This window comes from Delphinus delphis, chromosome 10, assembly GCF_949987515.2.
Source record: "Delphinus delphis chromosome 10, mDelDel1.2, whole genome shotgun sequence".
In the NCBI taxonomy this organism is placed as follows: domain Eukaryota; kingdom Metazoa; phylum Chordata; class Mammalia; order Artiodactyla; family Delphinidae; genus Delphinus; species Delphinus delphis.
The window spans coordinates 2,056,287-2,078,522 of record NC_082692.2 but is presented as its reverse complement, the minus strand read 5'-3'; the positions used below and the strand labels follow the sequence as shown (position 1 = coordinate 2,078,522).

The 22,236-nt window shown below is 43.8% G+C and overlaps 1 protein-coding gene across 2 annotated transcripts in view; it reads right to left on the bottom strand.

Moving 5' to 3' along the window:
* The window catches only part of RIPK1 (receptor interacting serine/threonine kinase 1), a 35,122-nt gene extending 17,792 nt beyond the window's left edge, over positions 1-17,330 (bottom strand). Inside the window, exons 1-5 of one of the 2 annotated variants that reach the window (XM_060023724.2) lie at positions 17,161-17,330; positions 6,096-6,319; positions 5,137-5,293; positions 2,257-2,394; positions 328-553 (exon numbers count right to left, since the gene is read on the bottom strand). In XM_060023724.2, coding sequence (XP_059879707.1) covers positions 328-553; positions 2,257-2,394; positions 5,137-5,293; positions 6,096-6,247 — 673 coding nt within the window. In that variant the 5' untranslated portion in view covers positions 6,248-6,319; positions 17,161-17,330. Of the gene's footprint in view, positions 1-327; positions 554-2,256; positions 2,395-5,136; positions 5,294-6,095; positions 6,320-16,426; positions 17,093-17,160 lie in introns of those variants that run through there. The other variant, XM_060023725.1, reaches the window with a different exon arrangement.
* Between the last annotated feature and the right edge of the window lie 4,906 nt (positions 17,331-22,236).

Genomic DNA, 22,236 nt, shown 5'->3' with positions numbered 1-22,236 from the left:
AATGTTACAGCACCTCCCCAGCTTAGACGCGTTACCACGGCTCCTACCTGTCCTACGATCCCTGACCCCTAAACTGAGATGACTCATGCTTTCAGCGAACACTTCCTGAGCACCTGCTACGTTCCAGGTCCTGTATGTGTAGATACTGGGCAAACAGCAGTGAGTGGAACAGATGTGGTCCTGGCCCTTGTGGAGCTCATAGTCCGGTCGGTAAGACAGACATTAAACGAACAAACAATGACACATCTTAACTGACTCCATGAAGGCTCATCTTCTGTTGAACAACTTTGATTAGTACCCAACCCCACTCCTCTGTAACTGCCTTACTTTCATACGGCTCCTTGTTGGCAAAGACGGCCCAGAGCACTATGGCGAAGCTGAACACGTCCGACTTCTCGGAGGGCCTCGAGCTGACGTCGCTCAGGTGCTCGGGGGCCATGTAGTGGAGGGTGCCGCCATTCTTCGCGGTGCTGTTTCCTCTCCTCTGCGCAGTAAGCTCCTCTTTCATCAGCTCACTCCACGTCTTAAGGGAGGCAAGGCCAAGGTCAGCTATCTGCAAGGGAGCAAACCCACGGGATTGTTCTGTGAAGGCTACAAGCAAATCAGATTTGCCTTCAAATCTGGAGCTTCTTCAGTAGATGTGAGGTACAGTAACATTTCCAAATGGTTGCACTAGATAAGTTTAAAACAGCTAATGCTCAGAAGTAGCAACTGTATGTCCTCAGCCATCTAGAAAATCTCCCTTACGAAATGTCTATGCGCCAGGTTCAAGCCCTGGTCCGGGAAGATCCCACATGCCGTGGAGCAACCAAGCCCGTGCACCACAACTACTGAGCCCACGTGCCTAGAGCCTGTGCTCCACGACAAGAGAAGCCACCGCAATGAGAAGCCCACACACCGCAAAGAAGAGTAGCCCCCGCTCGCCACAACTAGAGAAAGCCCGCACGCAGCAACAAAAATCAAACACAGCCAAAAAAAGAAACAAATTTATAAAAAAGGAAACAAAACAGAAATGTCTGTGTGAAATTCTGGTATCTCAATTCTCATGCAATAAAACCTGGGGGTGGGGTGAGAAAAGCAGAAGATGTTTCTGAGATGAACACAACAAAACATGTTCATTCTAATTCCTCATTTATTCTGCATATATTTTTCAACTATTTCTGAGGTTAGGAAAAAACAGGTACTTTCTTCCCAGCAGATTTGTATAGCAGATGGTACTGCATCGTCTATTCTCCCAAATGGTGTCCAGAAGCCCAAGGATGCGAATTTCCGAGGATCCCAACACTGAGGATAAGGACTGCAGTGCTACCTGTTCTGAACCTAAGAGAAGGTGGGATGAGAAGGAGGGAAAAACAGACGAAAAAGCAAAGAAAAACTACCAGGAACAAAGAGGGAGGCGGCAGGGCAGAATGACAGAACACTACAGTTAAGACATCAGAGGTGACAGTTTCACTTTTGCCTCAAGGAATCCAAGCACTTGGGGATGATTTCTGGCACGTGATTATCTAAAATCCTCAAATTCTAACCCAGAACATAACAGATAAGTTATTAATGTAAAGAAGAACCTTCTTTTAAAGACACAGGAATAAAAACCCCCGTCCAGGACTAGAACAGAGTGTGAGAAGCAGAATCGTCTGGTGAAGGGATGCCTGTGTAAGCAGTTCCCGAGTCCTCCGCCAGACGCCACTTCCCCTTTCAGATGCTTGCGCTTGGATTCCTGCTGCCAGAGCCAACTAGATGTGATGCTCCGCCTAGTGAGTGCTTGCTCCTGAGTGAGCAAAAGAAAAACCCTTTGCCTTCTTCCTTTTACTACAGTGGAAAGAGAGTTTTCAACAGGAAACTGAGTTTGAAAAAGGAGATGACGGGACTTCCCTGGTGGTCCAGCGGGTAAGACTCCACACTCTCAATGCAGGGGGCCCAGGTTCTATCCCTCGTCGGGGAACTAAGAGCTCAAATACCTCAACTAAAGATCCCGCTCATGGCAACGAAGATCCCGCATGCCACGGGTACAGCCAAATAAGTAAATAAATAAATACTAAAAATAAAAAAGGAGATGAAAGTAAATAAAAAATATCAACTCCATCAAATCTGCATCTTGCTTTTCCTTCCTTGGTAGCGCTTTCCGGCACCACCATCACCAGTTACGAGCTGCGCTAGCTCTTCTTTTAGCATGTATCACGTCTGAAAATGGATTTACAGCGGACAATTACAAACTAAAATTACCCCAATCCTCCAGAAGCCTTGACTATGGTTTACCTTAATGTGAAAGTCACCATCGACGAGGATATTTTCAGGCTTGAGGTCCTTGTGTATCACACCTTCTCCGTGTAAGTAGCGCATTCCTTCAATGGTCTCCATAATTATCCTTCCTTTCACAGAGAGAGGGATACTGATCTAAAACGAGTGATAGTAAGTCCGTGAATGGAAAGGTAATCAAAGAGGCCAAAGCAACCGTTTCCTTCAAGAGTAGTGGGGTCTGAACCTTAGGACAGAGAGACCAGGTTTCCTTCTATCAGGCCCTGCAGCACGGCTGTCATTGCAAAACAAGCACCCCTTTAAGAGAGATTTCATCCCAACTGCTGAGGGTGTTCGTGCCGTGCTTTGTCAGTGTACAAATAAAACTTCCACGCCAATATGGTAATATGCAAAAATGCTACAAAATTAAGCTCCTTGAGAACGAAACTATATTATTATTATTTACTTAAGACGTGTCCTGACTACCTTGCATGGTGCCTGTAATACTTGTTGAATGAATGCATATATATACAAAAAACACAAATATTCTCAATGGCGTACTAATATGATGTGCTACTATATATTAAATATGTAAACAGTGTCATAAAAATGTGTGTATGGAATAAGGTTAAGAGAAAAAAGAATACAAGGGAATGTGCTCACATTGATCAAAAACATGTAAAGATTAGGGCTTCCCTGGTGGCACAGTGGTTGAGAGTCCGCCTGCCGATGCAGGGGACGCAGGTTCGTGGCCCGGTCCGGGAAGATCCCACATGCCGCAGAGCGGCTGGGCCCGTGAGCCATGGCCGCTGAGCCTGCGCGTCCGGAGCCTGTGCTCCGCAACGGGAGAGGCCACAACAGAGAGAGGCCCGCGTACCGCAAAAAAAAAAAAAAAAAAAAAAACATGTAAAGATTAATCTATGAGATGACACGATGTGGTTAAAACAATGCTAAAGTGAATTTAACATCTGTTTGGTGATTTGGTATCAGATACGTCAAGCCTTTGTAGATTCTCCGGTCACTCTCACTTAACATTGTATTCTAGTTATATGAATATCAATGTTAATATAGACAATTTCAGTTTCTATTAAACAGTTTTGCTTAACATTGAAAAACACAAACTCTCACTCTGTGTGTGTGTGTGTGTGTGTGTGTGTGTCTGTGTGTATGTGTGCAGTCCCTAGTTTACAAATAGGCTGTTTCCTAAAAATTTATGTGTATGTTAGTTGCTGATAAACAGGAAAAAAATTTAAATGATGGAAGTTAGCTTCCCAAGTCAATCCCCCAAACATCTGAAGTCACAATGTGGCTGCACTACAGCATCAGTAGCCTGATCACCACATACAGAAAAAACAAAGGCCAGAGATTCCGCCTTTTTCCTTGGTATACCTCTGGACTTGGGAAAAAATTCTGAGCATGCCAAGTAGATCCCCCCTTTTCCCTCTTTTTGTTTGTCTCCCTCATATCCTCCTGAATTTCTTCTTGAGCCCCAACGGATGCACCTTATCTTAGCCTGATCCATCCCACAGAAGGTCTCTTGTCCCAAACGATTTATCTCCCAATCAAAATGCCTACTTGTTTCACAGATCATATCTTGATGGGGAAGAAGAGAAGTCTGATCAAATTACAATACAACCAGTAAGTGACTATCGTTTACCTTTGCCCGCAACTATCTGTGAGATTTGTCCGACTGAAAAAGAACTGAAGAACTGACATAGCTTCAGGCAGCTGGGGGGTGGGGAGGGGAGAAGACGGGAAGAGGGGGGAATATCTGCATAAGGACAGTGGTAGCTCCCCCGCGGGCACTCTCTACTATGCCCTCCCCAGTTCTTTGCGTTCCCCACACCAGCCAGGCTCTAGTTCCTTCACTCATGCCCTTCCCTCTGCCTGGAACGGTGACTTACTCCCCAGTTCTCTGCTTCAAACCCTCTGCTTGTCCGTCACACTCCCGCTCCAGCCTCCTTCTTCTGGAATCCCTTCCCATCCATCCCACGCTGGGGAGAGAGCCCCTCTTCTGTGTTCCCAGAGCTCGCTATGAGCGTGTCTATCAAAACAACACCACACCAGATGTTCATTTCCTGTCCCGTTACTTGTCTGTGTCACATTTGCTATTGCTTCCTGGGCAAAGAGCACAAGGCCTTGCTCTTAACAGGTATGTACACTTTTAAAACTGCTTTAAAGTTATCTGTCTTTGGTAAAAGCAATGTTAACCTTCCTGTTCTAAGCCTTCCTTACCCAGTATTGTTATTCTAATGTTCTATATTTAACCTATAAGCTTCTTCAATGGCATCAAAATGCAATCACTAATATTCCATCTTCTCATACAGTCAATTATAGTGTACATCTTTTTTTTTTTTTTTTTTTTTGGTGGTACGCGGGGCTCTCACTGCTGTGGCCTCTCCCGTTGCGGAGCACAGGCTCTGGACGCGCAGGCTCAGCGGTCATGGCTCACGGGCCCAGCCGCTCCGCGGCATGTGGGATCCTCCCGGGCCGGGGCACGAACCCGTGTCCCCTGCATCGGCAGGCAGACTCCCAACCACTGCGCCACCAGGGAAGCCCTATAGTGTACATCTTTTAATCAATCAATATTTAATTGTAATCCATTATGCACGCACCCATCAGACCACGTGCTTCGTAAAGACAGTGCCTGCCTCTGAACTGTGGATCTGAGAGTGGCTGACAAAAGCCTCCTACCACACTGAGACCTAGAGATGACCCTCCGAGAGAGGGATGGACACCTGTCTGTAGGCACTGAGAGGAGGGCGAGCCCACCTTCTGGGCATGGAAAGTCAAGGAAGATTTAATGAGGGGCTGACTTTAGAAAATCCCGAATATCCAGCCATTCACAAAGGATTCTTGTGCACCAAGGGGCTGGCAGGGCGCGCGCTCGGGCCTGGGTACCTGGGCCTTGAGCGCGCGCATGAGGTCGCCCTTCTCCACGTACTCCATCACCAGCGAGTAGTTCCCGTCCTCCATGATGACGCCCAGCAGCTTCACCACGCGGCTGTGCCGCAGCCTGTGCCTCATCCTGCCCTCCTCCAGGAGGGCCTCGTCGTACCTGGGGGAGGAAAGGGGTTCAGGCAGACAGAGGCAGCCCCGCTCCCTTCCTGCCCCCAGAAACGCCACGGCTTGGGACTCCTTGGGGCATCCGCGCACACGCTCTGTCACCCCTGTGCACGTGCTGGTCTCTACCAGACACAGACCACAAGCTCCGGAAGGCGAAGCGGTTGCTCGTTCACTCTACATTCCTCTCTCCCAGTGACCAGCAGCGAGTGCTCAAGAAATGTTACACGGATGAACGAATCAACGCAAAGTATCAATACATGAACAGCAGCAGCGAAATGCGGCCGGAAAAAAGGACTGTGCTGGACAGTGTAATAAAAAACGCGGTCTCTCTCATAACCACTCTGGCGAGAACAGAGGGAAGTAAAACAATGCCACCAACTGCCTTAAAGAGAAGGTTCCTGGAACCTCTAATTCATGAACCAGCTTTTTGTTCCTGTACTTAGGGCTGGTTCTCACCAACAAGGTGAAGCAAGGGCTTCCATCCGCCTTCCCTGCTCCCTCCCATTCCCTTTCCATCAGCCCCTGCGGCCCCTGCGTTGCCCTGCGTCTTCTTCCCTTTCTCTTTGCCTCCTCTTCAGCTTTCTTCCGTTATTTACCAGCCCTGAGCTCTTCCCTAGCCGGCCTCCGAACCCTCATCAGCGATTCAAGGATGTTAATATCCACCCTTCAGGTTATCTGACATAAAGCCCAGGTGCTGACCCTTGCACCCCATCTGTCTCATTCTAAAGCCTGTGCTGCCCGTATCCACCGCCCTGACCAGTCACGTGGCCCATCTGCCTCTGCCCCCAACTCACTCGGTGCGCTTGGGGCCCGTGTACACCTTCTTCAGGACCACGAGTTCATGGGAGCTGTGTAAACACAGAGACACCTTCCCGAAGCCCCCGCTGTCCAGGTCCTCCTGCTTCAGGAATTCGGTAGAGCTCATCCTAATGTCATCCAAGGACATGTCTGCTTTCCTTCTGAAGGCTCAGAATGCCCCCAAAATACACAACTGTTTTTTTCCCCTCAGAGCTGTGCCCTGTGAAGAAAATAAGAGGACACATCAGTGCAAAAAAATCATTATTCAAAAAATGTATGTAACGTTCCACCACGCGCTTGGTGTGCCTTTATTTTTTGAAGATAGATTTATAGTCTCTAAGATGAAAGTTTTCATATTTCCAGGAATCACAGACAACCACAAATCTTTCTTCCTTAGACTTTCATTTCTAGCAACATGAAAGACTAAAAACTCTCCTGCTACAAAGGACCCGTATACATTGGATAACATAATACAAACATCCATTCAAGTGCACAGCTAGGCTCAGCAGAAAGGAAAAGAACTCCAGGGACGGAAAACAAACAGCATGTGGGGCAAGGGCCACGCGATGGCTGCCGTGGGCTGAACGTCCGTGTGCCCCCCAGTTTCGTATGTTGAAGCCCGAGCTCTGACAGTATTAGGAGGTGGGGCCTTTGGGAGGCGATTAGGCCACGAAGGAGGCCTCAGGAACGACGTTAGTCATCCACGAGGCCTTATAAAAGGACAGGAGAGAGCTTGCTTCCTCTCCTCTCTCTGCACCCATCCCCCTTTCTCTCCACCATGTGAGAGTAGAAGGAGAGGATGGCCGGCCATCTGCACACCAGGAAGCAGGCCCTCACTAGACACTGGATCTGCTGGTGCTTTGACCTTGGACTTCCAGCCTCCAGAACTGCGAGAAATAAATGTCTGTTGTTTAAGCCGCCCAGTCTATGGTAACGTGTTACAGCAGCCGAGCTAAGAAGTGGCCCTGTGGGGCACCACCAACCTCAACATCCAAAGGTCAGGGTTTAAAACCCAGCCACAGACAGGAGCTGAGGTCAGGACATGCAAGAAAAGAGGGTTGGAACAAAGACTCTGCCCTTAACGTGGCCCTTCTCAATGTGCTACCCTACCCCACAATGAAAGGATGGACTACAAAAAAAGCAGTCCACTAGCAAAGGGACTTGTTTGTCTTAGACTGAGCTTGGGGTATAAAAAAAAGTCTCCGTGTAAATTCATAACCTTGGGTTTGTCTTCAAATAGATTTGGGCTTTAAATTTACACTCCTCCTACCTCTTATGGCCAGGATCCCCCAAATTAAGAACTTTTATACAGAAAATGGTCACAGGCTGATGACATCCCTGGGTTATAAGGTTAAAGCAAACTAAACACCCCCAAGGCAGACCAGACAGGATTCCAACAAATAAAGCCTAACTTAACATGTGCTCCCTTTCCAAAACTATAAAACACCGGAAAAAAAAAGTCCACCAGGAGCCAAACACAGCATATACAACAAACAGCAGTATTAGGCCCCAATTGTTCAGGTAATTAAACTACTGAATATCCTTAGAAATAAACAGGTTTAAAGTAATTATGAACAAAAGAAAAGGAGTTTGAAGAATACAAAGAGAACAATGCACTATCTAAAAAGAGTAGGAAGATATGGAAAGGACGAGGATTGGAGACTTTGAACACAGGGCCGGAAAGTATGCAGTATGTGTAATCTCAAAACACAGCTATTTGCTTCATCCTTCTTTCTTTCTTCCTTCATTCATTTATCTTTCCCAAACTGAAATGAAAAATAAAAATCCTTGGGGCCCAACATGTGACACCAGTACACACCCACCGGAGTATCCAGAATTAAAACGGCCACCACCGCATGCCAGTGAGCCGGAATCCTCACACGCTGCTGGTGGGAACACAAAACGGTACAATCACCTGAGAAAATCCCAAGGGAAATGTAAGCATATGTCCCCGAAGACCTGTACAATGCTCAGAGCAGCTTTAGTCATGACCATCCAAAACTGGAAACAGTTGTCCATCAGTAGGAGAATGGGCCAAAAAAGCACCCTGTTCTGTGGTGTGTTCACAGATGGACTCTACTACTCAGCAATAAAAAGCAATGACCTAATACACACAACAATGTGGAAGAGTAACAAGAACATTATGCTAAGGTAGAGAAGATATCAAAGGATCCATAGTATATAACTTCATTTACATGAAGTTTTAGAACAGTCAGACTCATCTGTGGTGGAAACCGGTTGCCCAGGGACGGGGCGAGGGACCATTCTGGGGGTGAAGGTAATGTTCTACCATCTCAGTGGGGGTTTGGGTTACACAAGCAAAACCATCTGTCAACACCCAACAAATGTACACTGCAGAACCGCAGGCAAATTTTACATCTAGAAAAATCTGTAAACATGCTGAACTTGTTAGTGGTATGCATGCTGAAATATTTATGGACAATCTACCTTGCAGACCGATAGCCTGGTGGACAGAGAGACGGATAAGTATATGGATAATTATATGATAGAGCAAGCAGAGTAAAATGATATAAATACTGCATATATGAGAGTTCACTGTAAAATCTTTAATTTTACTTTTTTGTTTCTACATATTTAATTTTCTTTTCCCATACACCCCTCACCCATTTGTCCTAATAGTACATTTGTCAAAACTAAGAAACTAACATTGGTATGTCGCCATTAACTAAACACTCTACTTTTTTCTGATTTCACCAGTTTTTCTACTAATTTCCTTTTTTGCTCCAGGATCCAATCCAGGATACCACACTGCACTTTGTAGCTCTTGATTTTTTATTGTTTTGTTTTTTTTTTTTTTTACCTTGTGACCCCTTCACCCATTTCTCCCACCCACACCAACTCCCTTCCTCTGGTAACCACCAATCTGTTGTCTGTGTCAATGAGCTTGTTTCTTTAAATTTAAGATATCACATATACATGAGATCATGCAATATTTGTTTCTCTGTCTGACTTATCTCACTCAGCATAATGCCCTTGAGGTCCTTCCATATTGCTGCAAATGGCAAGATTTCATTCTTTTTATGGCTGAGTAATATTCCATTGTATGTAGACCACATCTTCTTTATCCATTCATCCATCGATGGACACTTAGGTTGTTTCCATATCTTGGCTGTTATAAGTAGTGCTGCAATGAACATAGGGATGCATATATCTTTTTAAGTGAGTGTTTTCATGTTCTTCAGGTAAATAGCCAAGAGTGGAATTGCTGGATCATATGGTAGTTCTATGCTTAATTTTTTGAGGACCTTCTGTACTGTTTTCCATAGTGGCTGCACCAATTTATACTCCCAACAACAATGCACAAGAGTTCCCTTTTCTCCATATCCTCGCCAAAAGTTATTTTTCTTTTTGATAATAGCCATTCTAAAGGTGTGAGGTGGTATCTCATTGTGATTTTGATTTGCACTTCCCTGATGATAATATTGTTGAGCATCTTTTCACCTGCCTCTTTACCACCTGGATGTCTTCTTAAGAAAAATGTCTTTTCAGGGACTTCCCTGGTGGGGCAGTGGTTAAGACGCCAAGCTCCCAATGCCTGGGTTCGATCACTGGTCAGGGAACTAGATCCCACATGCATGCTGCAACTGAGTTTGCATGCCACAACTAAGGAGCCTGAGTGCCACAACTAAGAAGCCAGTGAGCCACAACTGAGGTGCCAGCCTGCCACAACTAAGACCCAGTGCAACCAAGTAAATAAATAAATAAATAAATAAATAAATATCTTCTTAAAAAGTCTATTCAGATATTCTGCCCATTTTTTAAACATATTTTTTGTTGTTATTGAGTTGTATGAGTTCTTTATATATTTTTTAATAACCCCTTATCAGATACATGATTTGCAAATATTTTTTTCCATTCAGTAGGCTCCCTTTTTATCTTGTTGATGGTTTCCTTTGATGTCCAGAAGCTTTTTAGTTTGATAGTCCCACTTGCTTATTTTTGCTTTCATTGCTTTTACTTTTGATGTCATTTTTGAAAAATCGTCACCAAGACCAATGTCAAGGAGCTTACTGTCTATGTTTTCCTCGAGGAGATTTATGGTTTCAGGTTTTGCATTCAAATCTTTAATCCATCTTGAGTTAGTTATCGTGTATGGTGTAAAACAGTGATCCAGTTTAATTCTTTAGCATGTGGCTGTCCAATTTTCTCAACACCATTTATTGAAGACACAGTCCTTTCCCCATTTTCAGCCTAGCCTACCTTAAATATGCTCAAAACACTTACACTAGCCTACAGTTGGGCAAACTCATCTAACAAAAAGTCTGTTGTATGAAAAAGTGTTGAATATCTCTTATAATTTGATGAATACTGAAACAGAATAGCTGTATGGGTACAGAATGGTTGTAAGTGTATTGGCTATTTATCCTCGTGACTGCATGGCTGACCAGGAGCTGCAGCTCCCTGCTGCTGCCCAGCATCATAAGAGAATTTCATACCACATACCACTAGCCTGGGAAAAGATAAAAATTCAAAGTATGATTTCTACTTAATGCCTATTGCTTTGCACCATCATAAAGTTAAAAAATTATAAGTCAAACCATCATAAGTTGTGGACCATCTGTATTCTTGGCTCTTTTGTAAGTATGTGTGGGCTTATTTCTGGGCTGTCTATTCTGTTCCATTGATGTATATGTGTGTTTATGCTGGTGCTATACTGTTTTGATTACTATAACTTTGTAATACAGTTTGGGAAGTGTGTTATCTCCAGCTTTGTTCTTTCTCAAGATTGTTTTGATGACTTGGGGTCTTTTGTGTTTCTATAGAAATTTTAGGATTATCTGTTCAATTTCTATGAAAAATGTCATTGGAATTTTTATGGGAACTGCACTGAATCTGTGGTATGGACATTTTAACAATATTAATTCTCCCCATTCACGAGCATGGACTATTTCCATTTATTTGTGTCTTCTTCAATTTCTTTCCTCAATATCTTGAAGTTTTCAGTATATAAGTCTTTCATCTCCCTGGTTAAATTTATTCCTAGATATTTTACTCTTTTTGATGCAATTATAAATGGGACTGTTTTCTTAATTTCTCTTTCTAATAGCTCATTATTAGTATATAAAAATGCAAAATATTTTTGTATACTGATTTTGTATCCTACAACATTGCTGAAATTGTTCATTAGTTCTAACAGTTTTTTGATGGGGTCTTTAGTTTTCTATGCAAAATATCACGCCACCTGCAAACAGTGACAGCTTTATTGCTTTCTTTCCAATTGGTATGCCTTTTCTTTTTCTTGCCTAATAGTTCTGGCTAGGACTTCCAATACTATGTTAAATAAAAGTGGCAAGAGTGGACATCCTTGTCTTGTAACTGATTCTGTTTTTTTTGGTTTTGCCGCAACTTGCATGCATGCAGCTTGTGGGATCTTAGTTCCCAGACCAGGGATTGTACCCTGGCCCTCAGCAGTGAGAGTGCAGAGTCCTAACCACTGGACCGCCAGGGAATTCCTGTCTTGTTTCTGATCTTAGAGGAAAAGCTTTCAGTTTTTCACTGTTGAGTATGATGTTAGCTGCAGGTGTAAAATCTTTTTAACTTTGCACTTTGAAATTTTTCTTAATGAAATGTTGGGGGCAGGAAGTTGTTTGTTTGTTTGAAAGTACCTGAAGGGATTTCTGAAAATGCCTAGGCTGACAGCAATCCTGTGCAATGGGCTGCTGCAGTCTGGCTCAGGCAACCAACCGTCTACATCCTGTACAAAGGTTTCGGTGGGCCCTGCCACCCCAACAAAGCTCACATATCAGCACGGAAGATGATGCTATGAACCATTTTCCTGTAACAGGAGACTTTCCAAGCAAGAGGAAGTACCCTCTGGAAAGAAGCACATCTGCGGGGCAGAGACAGGGGTTGAGGGAGGCTGCCCAGATAAAGGGCATAAAGATGGAGGGGACAGGGGTGAGTCACGGACTGAAGGTGAAGTACCAGAAGCCATTATGATGGTGCAAAGAGCACAGGCTTTTCTCTCATATGAACTCTAGCTCTCATTTATCAGCCCTGTGTCTTGGGTAACTTACATAAGCCTCAATTTCCTCATTGGCAAAAGGAATAATAATGACTGCCTCACAAGACTGCTAAGGATTATGTGAGAAAAAATATGTGAAAACACATGTGTTGCCTGCTTTACAGTTCTGGCTACGATCGGCCCACCGAGCCATGCGCTTCCACGTTCATCCTGTTTCCCAGGCTTTCAGAATACGAGTGTGCATCTGGGATCACTCTTCTCAGCAGCTCTCTACTGACCAGTCCTTGTGAGCGTGGGGTGGGGTGGGGGGAGATTGAGTTATCTGTCCCACTCTCCCCTACAAGCCCTCTGAGGGCACATTCTTCTCCTGGCTAGAAGCTGTTCCTCCTTCGGGTCTCAGAAACGTCATTTCCTCAGGAAAGCCATCCTACATCTTCCCATTAGACATTTTCACAGCACCCAGTACTTCCCCTTTGAAACAGGACAGCTGTAATTTGGGAGTCATTTCAATTAAGCTCACAGAAGGCAGGAAACTGTCTGTCTTATGCACTGTCTACAGTGCCCAGCACAGAACCTGACATATGGCAGTTGGTCATTAAATACATAATTTTTTAAATACAAGAATTATTTAATCATCCAAAAATAAAGAATATAGTTAAACGAATTATAGAACATTCATAAGATGTAATATTATACAACCAATATATTAACAGGTAGATGGCTAGCTATACATATAGACGTATGTACAGGAAAAAAGACACAGTGTAAGACACGAAAATGTTAGCAAGGATATCTGGATGGTTGGGTGATTTTTACTTCTTTACATTTCTACTACATTTTCCAAATTTTCTACAATAAACATGAATTACCTTTATAATAACATTTATTTTTTAAAAGGGAATAATTCCTTCACTCAGTAGTTCTTTATTCTAAGGAATGAAATCAGAGATGCTGATACAGAGTATGTACAAGGATGTTCCCAGTAACATTAGGTAAAACAGCAAAAGCACATAAAACAACTGACAGATACAGGATAAGGGAGAATAAGTTATGACCCATTCACACTATGAAATACATCTAGCAGTTTTCAAAAATGACGTTATGTATCAATGTTTAGTAACATTAAAAAAGGCTCACAGAGCTTCCCTGGTGGCGCAGTGGTTGAGAGTCCGCCTGCCGATGCAGGGGACACGGGTTCCTGCCCCGGTCCGGGAAGATCCCACATGCCACGGAGCGGCTGGGCCCGTGAGCCATGGCCGCTGAGCCTGCGCGTCCAGAGCCTGTGCTCCGCAACGGGAGAGGCCACAACAGTGAGAAGCCTGTGTACCGCAAAAAAAAAAAAAAAAAAAGGCTCACAGACAGAGTAAAGAAACAGGAAGGAATTATAACCATGCCCTGAAATATGCCCATGGGGTATTAAGATTCAGCTCTCTGCTTCAGCCCAGGTCTTGTCTCCTCAGAGCTGCCAAGACCAACTAGGACCTGCAGTGCCTCCTACAAGTGCGACGGAGCTCAGGGGAGGGGAGCTTCCTCACGGGTCGGCTGCACTTTGTGAGGCTGGCTCCTGACCCCAGCTGGTTCTCCTCAGTCTGCGGTTTGCTGGTTTAGTCTGGTCTTACTTAACCTTATGCACCTTTTGCATGGTTTCCAATGATTTCTTTTGTTTTTACTGTTTCCCCCACTATTTCTCCATGAATGATTCAACTTTATAAGCACTGAATATCTTAGGAAGGACTTGTGAGTAACTTAGATACCCAAGAGTCACAAAAACACTGAATGTAGGCAGGTAGAAAACTACATTACAAAGCCATGTTACAGGGTACTTAATGAAGGCACACTAGCCTGTTATGTCGTCTTATGATTAATTTCAACAAAGAATGTATCTATTTTAATGGAATTTATTGTTTTCTGTATATTTAACTCAGGGACTTAGGGAAGCAAATCTTTTCCATTGAAATTAACTGAAAATCCCAAGAAACTTCACAAATTATCTTCTGAGGCAGGGTAAGTCTATATATCAAAATATTCATATCTATATTCAATTTTGTCAATTATACCTCAGTAAAAATGGGGGAAAATACAAATTATTAACAATATATAATACCAAAAAAACAGGCAAAACTCATCTACAATATCCACAGTCAAGACAGTAGTTCCTATTAGGTGGAAGCAGGAGGCTGTGAATCACAGAAAGCGCAGGGGCTTCAGGAGTGATGGCAACGTCTCATTTCTTCTTAGTGTTTACTTTGATACTTATACAGCTGAACAGTTATGACTCGTGTCCTTTTCTGTGCATGTTATACCTCAAAAAAAATTTTTTTAAACTTTAAAAAATATTCATATTTACCTTTAAGTGGTAGAGGACTGTTTTTTCAATTTTTCAGTGATGACCATACATAATGAGTCTGACAGAAAATGCTGGCTGCCTATCTGTCACGCCCCCCTTTTTCCTGCTAACAGAACTCTGTTTTTACTCAGGTATCCAATGGGGATCTCTCAAGGTTCTTTGATTATAACTGCTTGATACTTTGCCCCAGATAAACAAGAGCTCTGCGCAAGGAAGATCTAAATGCTGAGCAAGACAGAAGAGACTGGAAGAGTTCAACCCAGCGTTATCATGTACGTTACCACATTATGACCCTCTGACGTACCAATTTACACCGTTCCGATTTACAAATAAAGAAACTAAAATCTGGAGTTTAATGCTTCACCTGAAGTAGCAGATCCTGGAACTCAGCCTTTATCTCTTCACGCAAACTTCTATCAGCTCACTAACACATGCTACTTCTCTAGAGAGCAACCAATAATGTCTTTGTTAAAATCAGATGCAAAGACTTCATCTTACAACTGCTCACCTATACTAAATAAGTATGCGACAGTCAGAAACATAGGGAACGTACAGACTAAATTTAAAAAACATATGAAACTAAGTGGTTCGAAATCAATATTCTACAGGTTAACTAACATGATCATTTTCGCCAGAGTATGATATCCAACCAAAGCATGGGAAGCTCTGTATTTTTCAAATTCCCAGATCATACTGGTGGTATTAACATGTTGTGGATTAATAAGCACCCAGTAGTAATGTGCGATTTTGGAAATTGCTATTTAGGGATTTTTTTCTTAATTCTCATTAATAGTCACAAACCTGAAAGTACAGTATAGCTCTGGTGTGCAATATAGCTCAGACAGAGGAAAATGAAAGTTAACTGTTATTGCTGTTTTATCAGTAATAATAGTGATGAGGATGATATACCCCCAAATATTTTAAGCAAGCTCAGTCTTCACCTTTTGTGTTTAGAAGGGCTGCAGTTTTCCAAATTTATAATAGACTATAATTTCCTCTCTACTCTTGCACCTACCTGATGGTTACAAAATGCAGATCAGGTAAGAAGTCACTCTACGCTCCAAAGCTCACTCCTGCCTTGATTTCTTCATGTGTAAATCGGGGGAGAAGTAATAGTGGTCTAAAGACCAAAGGACTTCTGGAAAGTTGGTTGAATATAACAGTCTCAGGCAAGATACACGAGCAAGGAAGAGCCAGACGATCAGCAGGAGACAAAGAAATGAACAACCAACACCCCCTTTGTGGGGTTTTGTCCGATGCTTAGGAAAAAAGGATGTAATTTATCCTCTACAAAACTCTCAAGAAACCAAGAACAAGCCTAACGAAGAATAGAAATGTATGTGTGTAGTCAGGACATGGAAGCAACCTAAGTGTCCCTTGACAGATGAATGGATAAAGAAGATGTGGCACATATATACAATGGAATATTACTCAGCCATAAAAAGGAACAAAATTGTTATTTGTAGTGAGGTGGGTGGACCTAGAGTCTGTCATACTGAGAGAAGTCAGAAAGAGAAAAACAAACACCGTATGCTAACACATATATATGGAATCTAAAAAAAAAAAAAAAAGGTTCTGAAGAACCTAGGGGCAGGGCAGGGCAGGAATAAAGACGCAGACTACAGAATGGACTTCAGGACACAGGGAGGGAGAAGGGTAAGCTGGGACGAAGTGAGAGAGTGGCATGGACATATATACACACTACCAAACGTAAAATAGATAGCTAGTGGGAAGCAGCCGAATAGCACAGGGAGATCAGCTCGGTGCTTTGTGACCACCTAGAGGGGTGGGATAGGGAGGGTGGGAGGGAGGGAGACGCAAGAGGGAGTAAACATGGGGATATACGTATATGTATAGCTGATTCACTTTGTTATACAGCAGAAACTAACACACCACTGTAAAGCAATTATACTCCAATAAAGATGTTAAAACAGAAACAAAAACAAAAACTCTCAAGAGATTATGAACATTTCGTAAAAGCACACGCCACTGACCACCGAACAGAAGACGCCTTCTAGAGTGACAGCAACCTCCCCTTCGTCGCCGTTAACCCTCCTTTCCCACTTGCCAGCACACGTCTAAGACAACGCGGAAACACTTCTGACTGCTTCGCAGTTCGCGGCGACCCCAGCGCCCCAGTCAAAGGTCCTTCCGAAGGGCGGGGGAGGAGGCCCGGCCTGGGACGCCTGCGTAACCCTGTTGCGGCGAGAGCAGGCACCGCTGAGGCTTAAGGGCACAGCAAGGAAAACCCACCATCCCCCAAAACAACGGTGGCCACCCGACAGTCTGTTCCTACTTCACGCCGTTATCGCGCCCAAGGCAGGTGTCCGCCCTGTCCGGACAGACCGAAACCCCCAGCCAGAAATGAGCCCGTCTCCTCTGCGCCCGACTTCCCGGAACGCCACGGATCACGCCCACCGCCTGACCTCCGGGAGCGTCGTCGCCCGCCCACCGCCCGTGCGCCGGAGCGGAAGCCCCGACCATGGTCGGAGGCCGACCCGCGAGACTATCTGCGCCACCGCTTCGCTTTCGCTCTCGCGAAAGGATTCGCTTTCGCTTCCGCGGGAAACTTCCCCAGGCCCGAGACCGGGTGAGGGAAGAGGCGGCGGGGAAAGCCCGGAGTTGCTCCGACGCCCGGCAGCCTCGCCGGCGCGGGGCTGGGGTGCGAGCCGAGCCTGACCCGGGGGCGGGGGGGGGGGGGGTCGCCGGGGCGGAGCAGTCAGCTCACCGCGCCCGGCTCCGCGGGCCTGCTGTCCGCCTCGTGCAGCCCAGCGCGTCAGCGCACTCCGGCTCCCCTCCGGGTGGGTCGCCGGGCCCCGCGCTCCGGGAGGCCGGTCCGGTGTCCACGTCGCCTGCGGGCCGACTGAAGGAGCTTGGCTGGCGGAAGGCGTGGACTGCTCGCTCCGCCTCCGCGCCCGCTCCTGCCCCGGAGGAGGACGACGAGAGTGCCCGCCCCGCGCCCGGCGGGGCCTCCTGGCCGCTTTTTAAAACCCAGAGGATCGCGGCTTTGCTGTGTTTCAGAGCGGGATTGGGAGGCCAAGAGAAGAGAGTTAGTGCGCCGAGCCATAGAAACCACTCACGGAAACCTCCCAGGCGGGACAGGCAGCTCGGGAGGCACTGGGTTGCTTACCCAGGGGATTGTGAGCTCTGCGGGTCAGCAGCGCTGAAACCTTAGGCAGGTAGCTACCAGTCTCTCATCTCCTTCACCTGTAAAGTGGGGATAATCTGCTCTGTCGGGCTGTGGAGGAAGAAACTGGGTACTTATTTTGCAGCCCTATACAAAGGTGACTGGGAAGTCTCAAGCCAAATGGGAAATGTTTGCTATAGTGTTACGTTAAAAAGCTAATTATATTCACAGCGTGATTATATACTGTAAAAAGATACATACATCAAGAGAATGAGATGCCACAAGATAAAAATATTTGCAAAAGGCATATCTGATAAAAGTTACCCAAAATATACTAAAAGTGCAAGAAAAGGAAAAACGCAGTTGAAAATGGGCAAAAGATCTCAACAGACACCTCACCATACAGACTGCAAATAAGTATATGAAAAGATGCTCAGTATTATAGGGTATTAGGAAATTGTAAATTTGAAAAACCAATGAGATACCACTACCTACTGTTGATCTAAAATAAATTGCCAACTATTTCTCCAGCAAAAACAGGTTTATTATAAAAAGAACTGCAATTTGGGGGCTACCACGATGGGAACCTGCATGCAAGTTCCCAGCAAAAATGGAAAGGAGGACACTTTTATGTGGGGAAAGGAAGTTGGGAGGGATGTAGTAAAAAAAAAAAAAAAAAAAAACCAACAGTCCATTGCTTTTCATTGGCTGAGTTGTTGCCAGGAAAGAAAAGGTCCCTGCTATTTTTGCAGGGTGTGAGACTTCCCCCTTCCCCTTTATGACCTCCTGACTCTCTTTCATTGAGGTTTCTGTTCTTTTTTGTTTGTGTTTTTTACATTTCCCCCTTTTGATCAAAATCTTTCTCTGAAAGCATCTGATCAAGCATGAGGGTTTTTTTGGTGTCAGTGGCTTTTTGTACCTCAGTGCCAGGGAGGACCTTTCCTGTGTACAGTCTCACATCAGAGGGAAAATGCAGATTTCAAACCTACTGAGATTACATTTGAGTATTGAAGAGGAGCAGAGAGAACTGTGAGGCACTTTTCATCTAAAGTTCATATGTTACCAAGATCATAGACACTGGAGATCATCTGAGCATGTCATCATCAAAGGTTTGGTGACAAACTCCAACAGGCCTGGAATGGATATTTTGGGAAAGATGTCTCATCGGATGTCATCTGCTTCAATTCTGGGAAATCTTGACTTTCAGGTCACCAGGTGATGTGCAGGTCTAGTCAGGGCTTGGCACTTTCTTTAAGTGTGTCATGTGAATCCAAGAGTCAATTCCTTGTAGTTTGGTGGCACAAGGGTTGGTTTAGCAGTACTTGATAGGGGCCTTTCCAGCAAGGTTGAAGAGAGTTTTTCTGGAGGTAATTACTCCAGTAGATGAAATCTCTAGGTTGCAAGGTGTGATTCTTAAGGTCTTCATTTTCTGAGAGACGCTAAAAAGATTGCTCTACCAAAATACAGTTATTCTTAATTGAAATAATTAGGCCTTTACAATATTGTAATATCTCTTATCAAGTCTCAGTCAGAAGAGACAGGAGTGAAGTGCATTGGGTGTCCTGTGACCATCTCAAAGGGTGAGAGTTTATGCATTTAAAAAGGAATAGGGGGCTTCCCTGGTGGCACAGTGGTTGAGAGTCCGCCTGCCTATGCAGGGGACATGGGTTCGTGCCCTGGTCCAGGAGAATCCCACATGCCGCAGAGCGGCTGGGCCCGTGAGCCATGGCCGCTGAGCCTGCGCCTCCAGAGCCTGTGCTCCGCAACGGGAGAGGCCACGGCAGTGAGAGGCCCGCGTACCACAAAAAAAAAAAAAAAAAAAAAAAAAAAAAAATTCTGCTGTGGAAAGAAACTATTAAGGGAATGAAGAGAGACAACATACTGGGAGAAAATATTTGCAAAGCACGTATCTGATAGAGGATTTGTATTCAAATATTCTTTAAAAACTCTTAAAACTCAACAATACAAAAACAAACAACTCTATTAAAAATGGGCAAAATATCTGGACAGCTCACCGAAAACAATATACAGATGGCAAAAAACATGAAAAGGTGCTTAACGTCATTTGTCATCAGGGAATTACAAATTAAAGCAACAATGAGTTGTTTACTTATTTTCATCACTACACACCTTTTAGAATGGCTAAAATCAGAAACAAAACACAAAAATACCAATTGCTGGAGAGGATATGGAAAATAAGTAGCTTTTTCACTGCTGTGAGGAATGTAAAATGGTGCAGCCACTGTGCAAGAAAGTTCGGCACTTTCTTAAAAAGCGAAACACAGTCTTACCTGTGATCCATCAATTATACTCCTACTTATTTACCCAAATGAACTGAAAACTCATGTCCACACAAAAACCTGAACATGGATGTTTATAGCAGCTTTGTCCATAACTGCCCAAAGCTGAAAGCAACCAAGATGTCCTTTAATAGATGAAGGATAAACTATGGTACATACATGCAATATTATTCAGCAGTAAGAAGAAATGAGCTCTCAAGCCACAGAAACACATGGAGGAAACTTAAATGCGTATTTCTCCGTAAAAGAAGCCAGTCTGAAAAGGCTACATGTTGTTGGATTCCAATTCTATGACATTTTGGAAAAGGCAAACTATACATACAAAAAAAGATCAGTGGTTAAAAAACAAAAATCAGTGGTGGTCAGAGGTGTGGGTATGGAGGGGAGGGATGAATAGTTGAAGCACAGGGAATTTTATTACAGTGAAACTATTCTATGATACTGTAATAGTAGATACATAATACCAGACATTTGTCAAAACCCGTAAAACTTTACTACACGAAGAGTGAACTTTAATGTATGTGATTTAGAAAAATAATAATTTAGGAGGTCTGGAGATTCCAGGAAAAAATGTAGACTGTGACAAGGGAGTCTAATTGTATTACAAAAGTATGAAACAACCACCCCAAGGAGGGTGGGGGCAGGGGGAAGGGACTTCAGTCACTTTGGAGTCCATAGGCTAAAGGCAAAAGGAACTGCACACGGGACGACGCTCTAATTGATAAAGTTGATTCCCACGGTACACACGTTAACAATTCTGACACTGCCATACGTGTTTGCTGGACCTGAACAATTGAGTAGTGGATGGTGAAAGCCAGGGTTCTTGTCATTAGAATGGGAATTTACAGATTAGAAAGGGGAGGAGGCTAGAATAATCCACATGTAAGGGACAGAGTTGATGATGGTAAAACAATGCAGGCACAGATGGCTACATATAAAAATATTTACACATACATGCATACACGTGAGTTGGTGGCACACATACATTTCTTTGCTCTACCAGCTAAGGGAGCCTGAAAGAAATCACACTGTACCATAGCAACCAGCACACCTAGTGACCAGATCTTGTTTCTAAAAGGGTCCCCAATGGCCAAAGTTGGAAGACAATGAGCAAGATAACTTAAAACGTAGCACTGGATTATAACCTAAGGTAGAAAATCATATCCATGAGTGCATATTGATACAGATAAGTGACTGAATAAATAAATGGAGGGGAAACAGATCTCCTACGCAGAATTCCAAATAAATTATGTATGTATTCCAGTCTAAGCGAGTTGGAGTATAACTCCCACTCTTTAAGTGTGGGCTCCACAAAGTGACTTCTTTCCAAATCACACAGCATGGAAAGGGGGAAACAATACAACTGCTTCAGCCAGCTGATCAGATCAAGTTCAACATCAACCATCATAAACCGTATTGATAGTATGTGTCCTTGATATGATGTGATGAAAATAGCACTTTCCCTCTGTGAGCTTTCTCCCCAAAACCATAACTCCAGGCGAATCATGAGGAAAAAAGGCACATTCCAGTAGAGGGACAACGGGTATACCTGACCAGTATTCTTCAAAACCCTCAAGGTCATCAAAGCCAAGAATCTCTGAGAAATCTCACAGGTGAGAGAAGCCTAAGAAGACATGACAAATAAATGTAACATGGTATCATGGATGGGAGGCTGGAACAGAAGAAAAGACATTAGGTAAAAACCAAGGTCATCTGAACTATGGACTTTCGTTAATAATAATGTATCAGTGTTGGTTCATTAATTGTAACAAATGTGTCATGCTAAGATAATAAAGGGGAAACTATCCATACGGTATATGGAAACTGTAGTTTCTTTCAATTTTTCTATAAATCTAAACTGTTCTTTAAAATGGTCTATTAATTTTTAAAATGCTAAAAAAAATCAGTTAGCTGTACTTGTGTGGGTCTATTCCTCTCTCTCTCCCCTCTTCAGTTGACCTTGTATCTATTCCTTTGCTACGCCACATTGTGTTCATTACTGTAGCTTTAGGGTAGGTCTTCATATTGCGCACTGTGGAGCCAAATGTATGCTTTCTCAAAATTGTTTTAACTATTCTAGCTTCTCTGCCTTTCTCTGTACATTTTAGAATCAACTTGTCTATATTTACCAGAAATTCTCTAGGATTTTGACTGGAACTGTATTAAACGGATGTATAAGGGAATGTATAAGGGGATGTACAATGGATGAATGGGGAGAATTGACATCTTAACACTACTGATTCTTCCAATCCACGAATATGATGGGTTTCTCTATTTAAAGAGCTATTCTAATTTTTTATCAGCTGTTTGCAGTTTTCAGTACAGAGACGGTGTACATGTTTTGTGAGATTATTTCATTTTTCTATCATAAATGTTG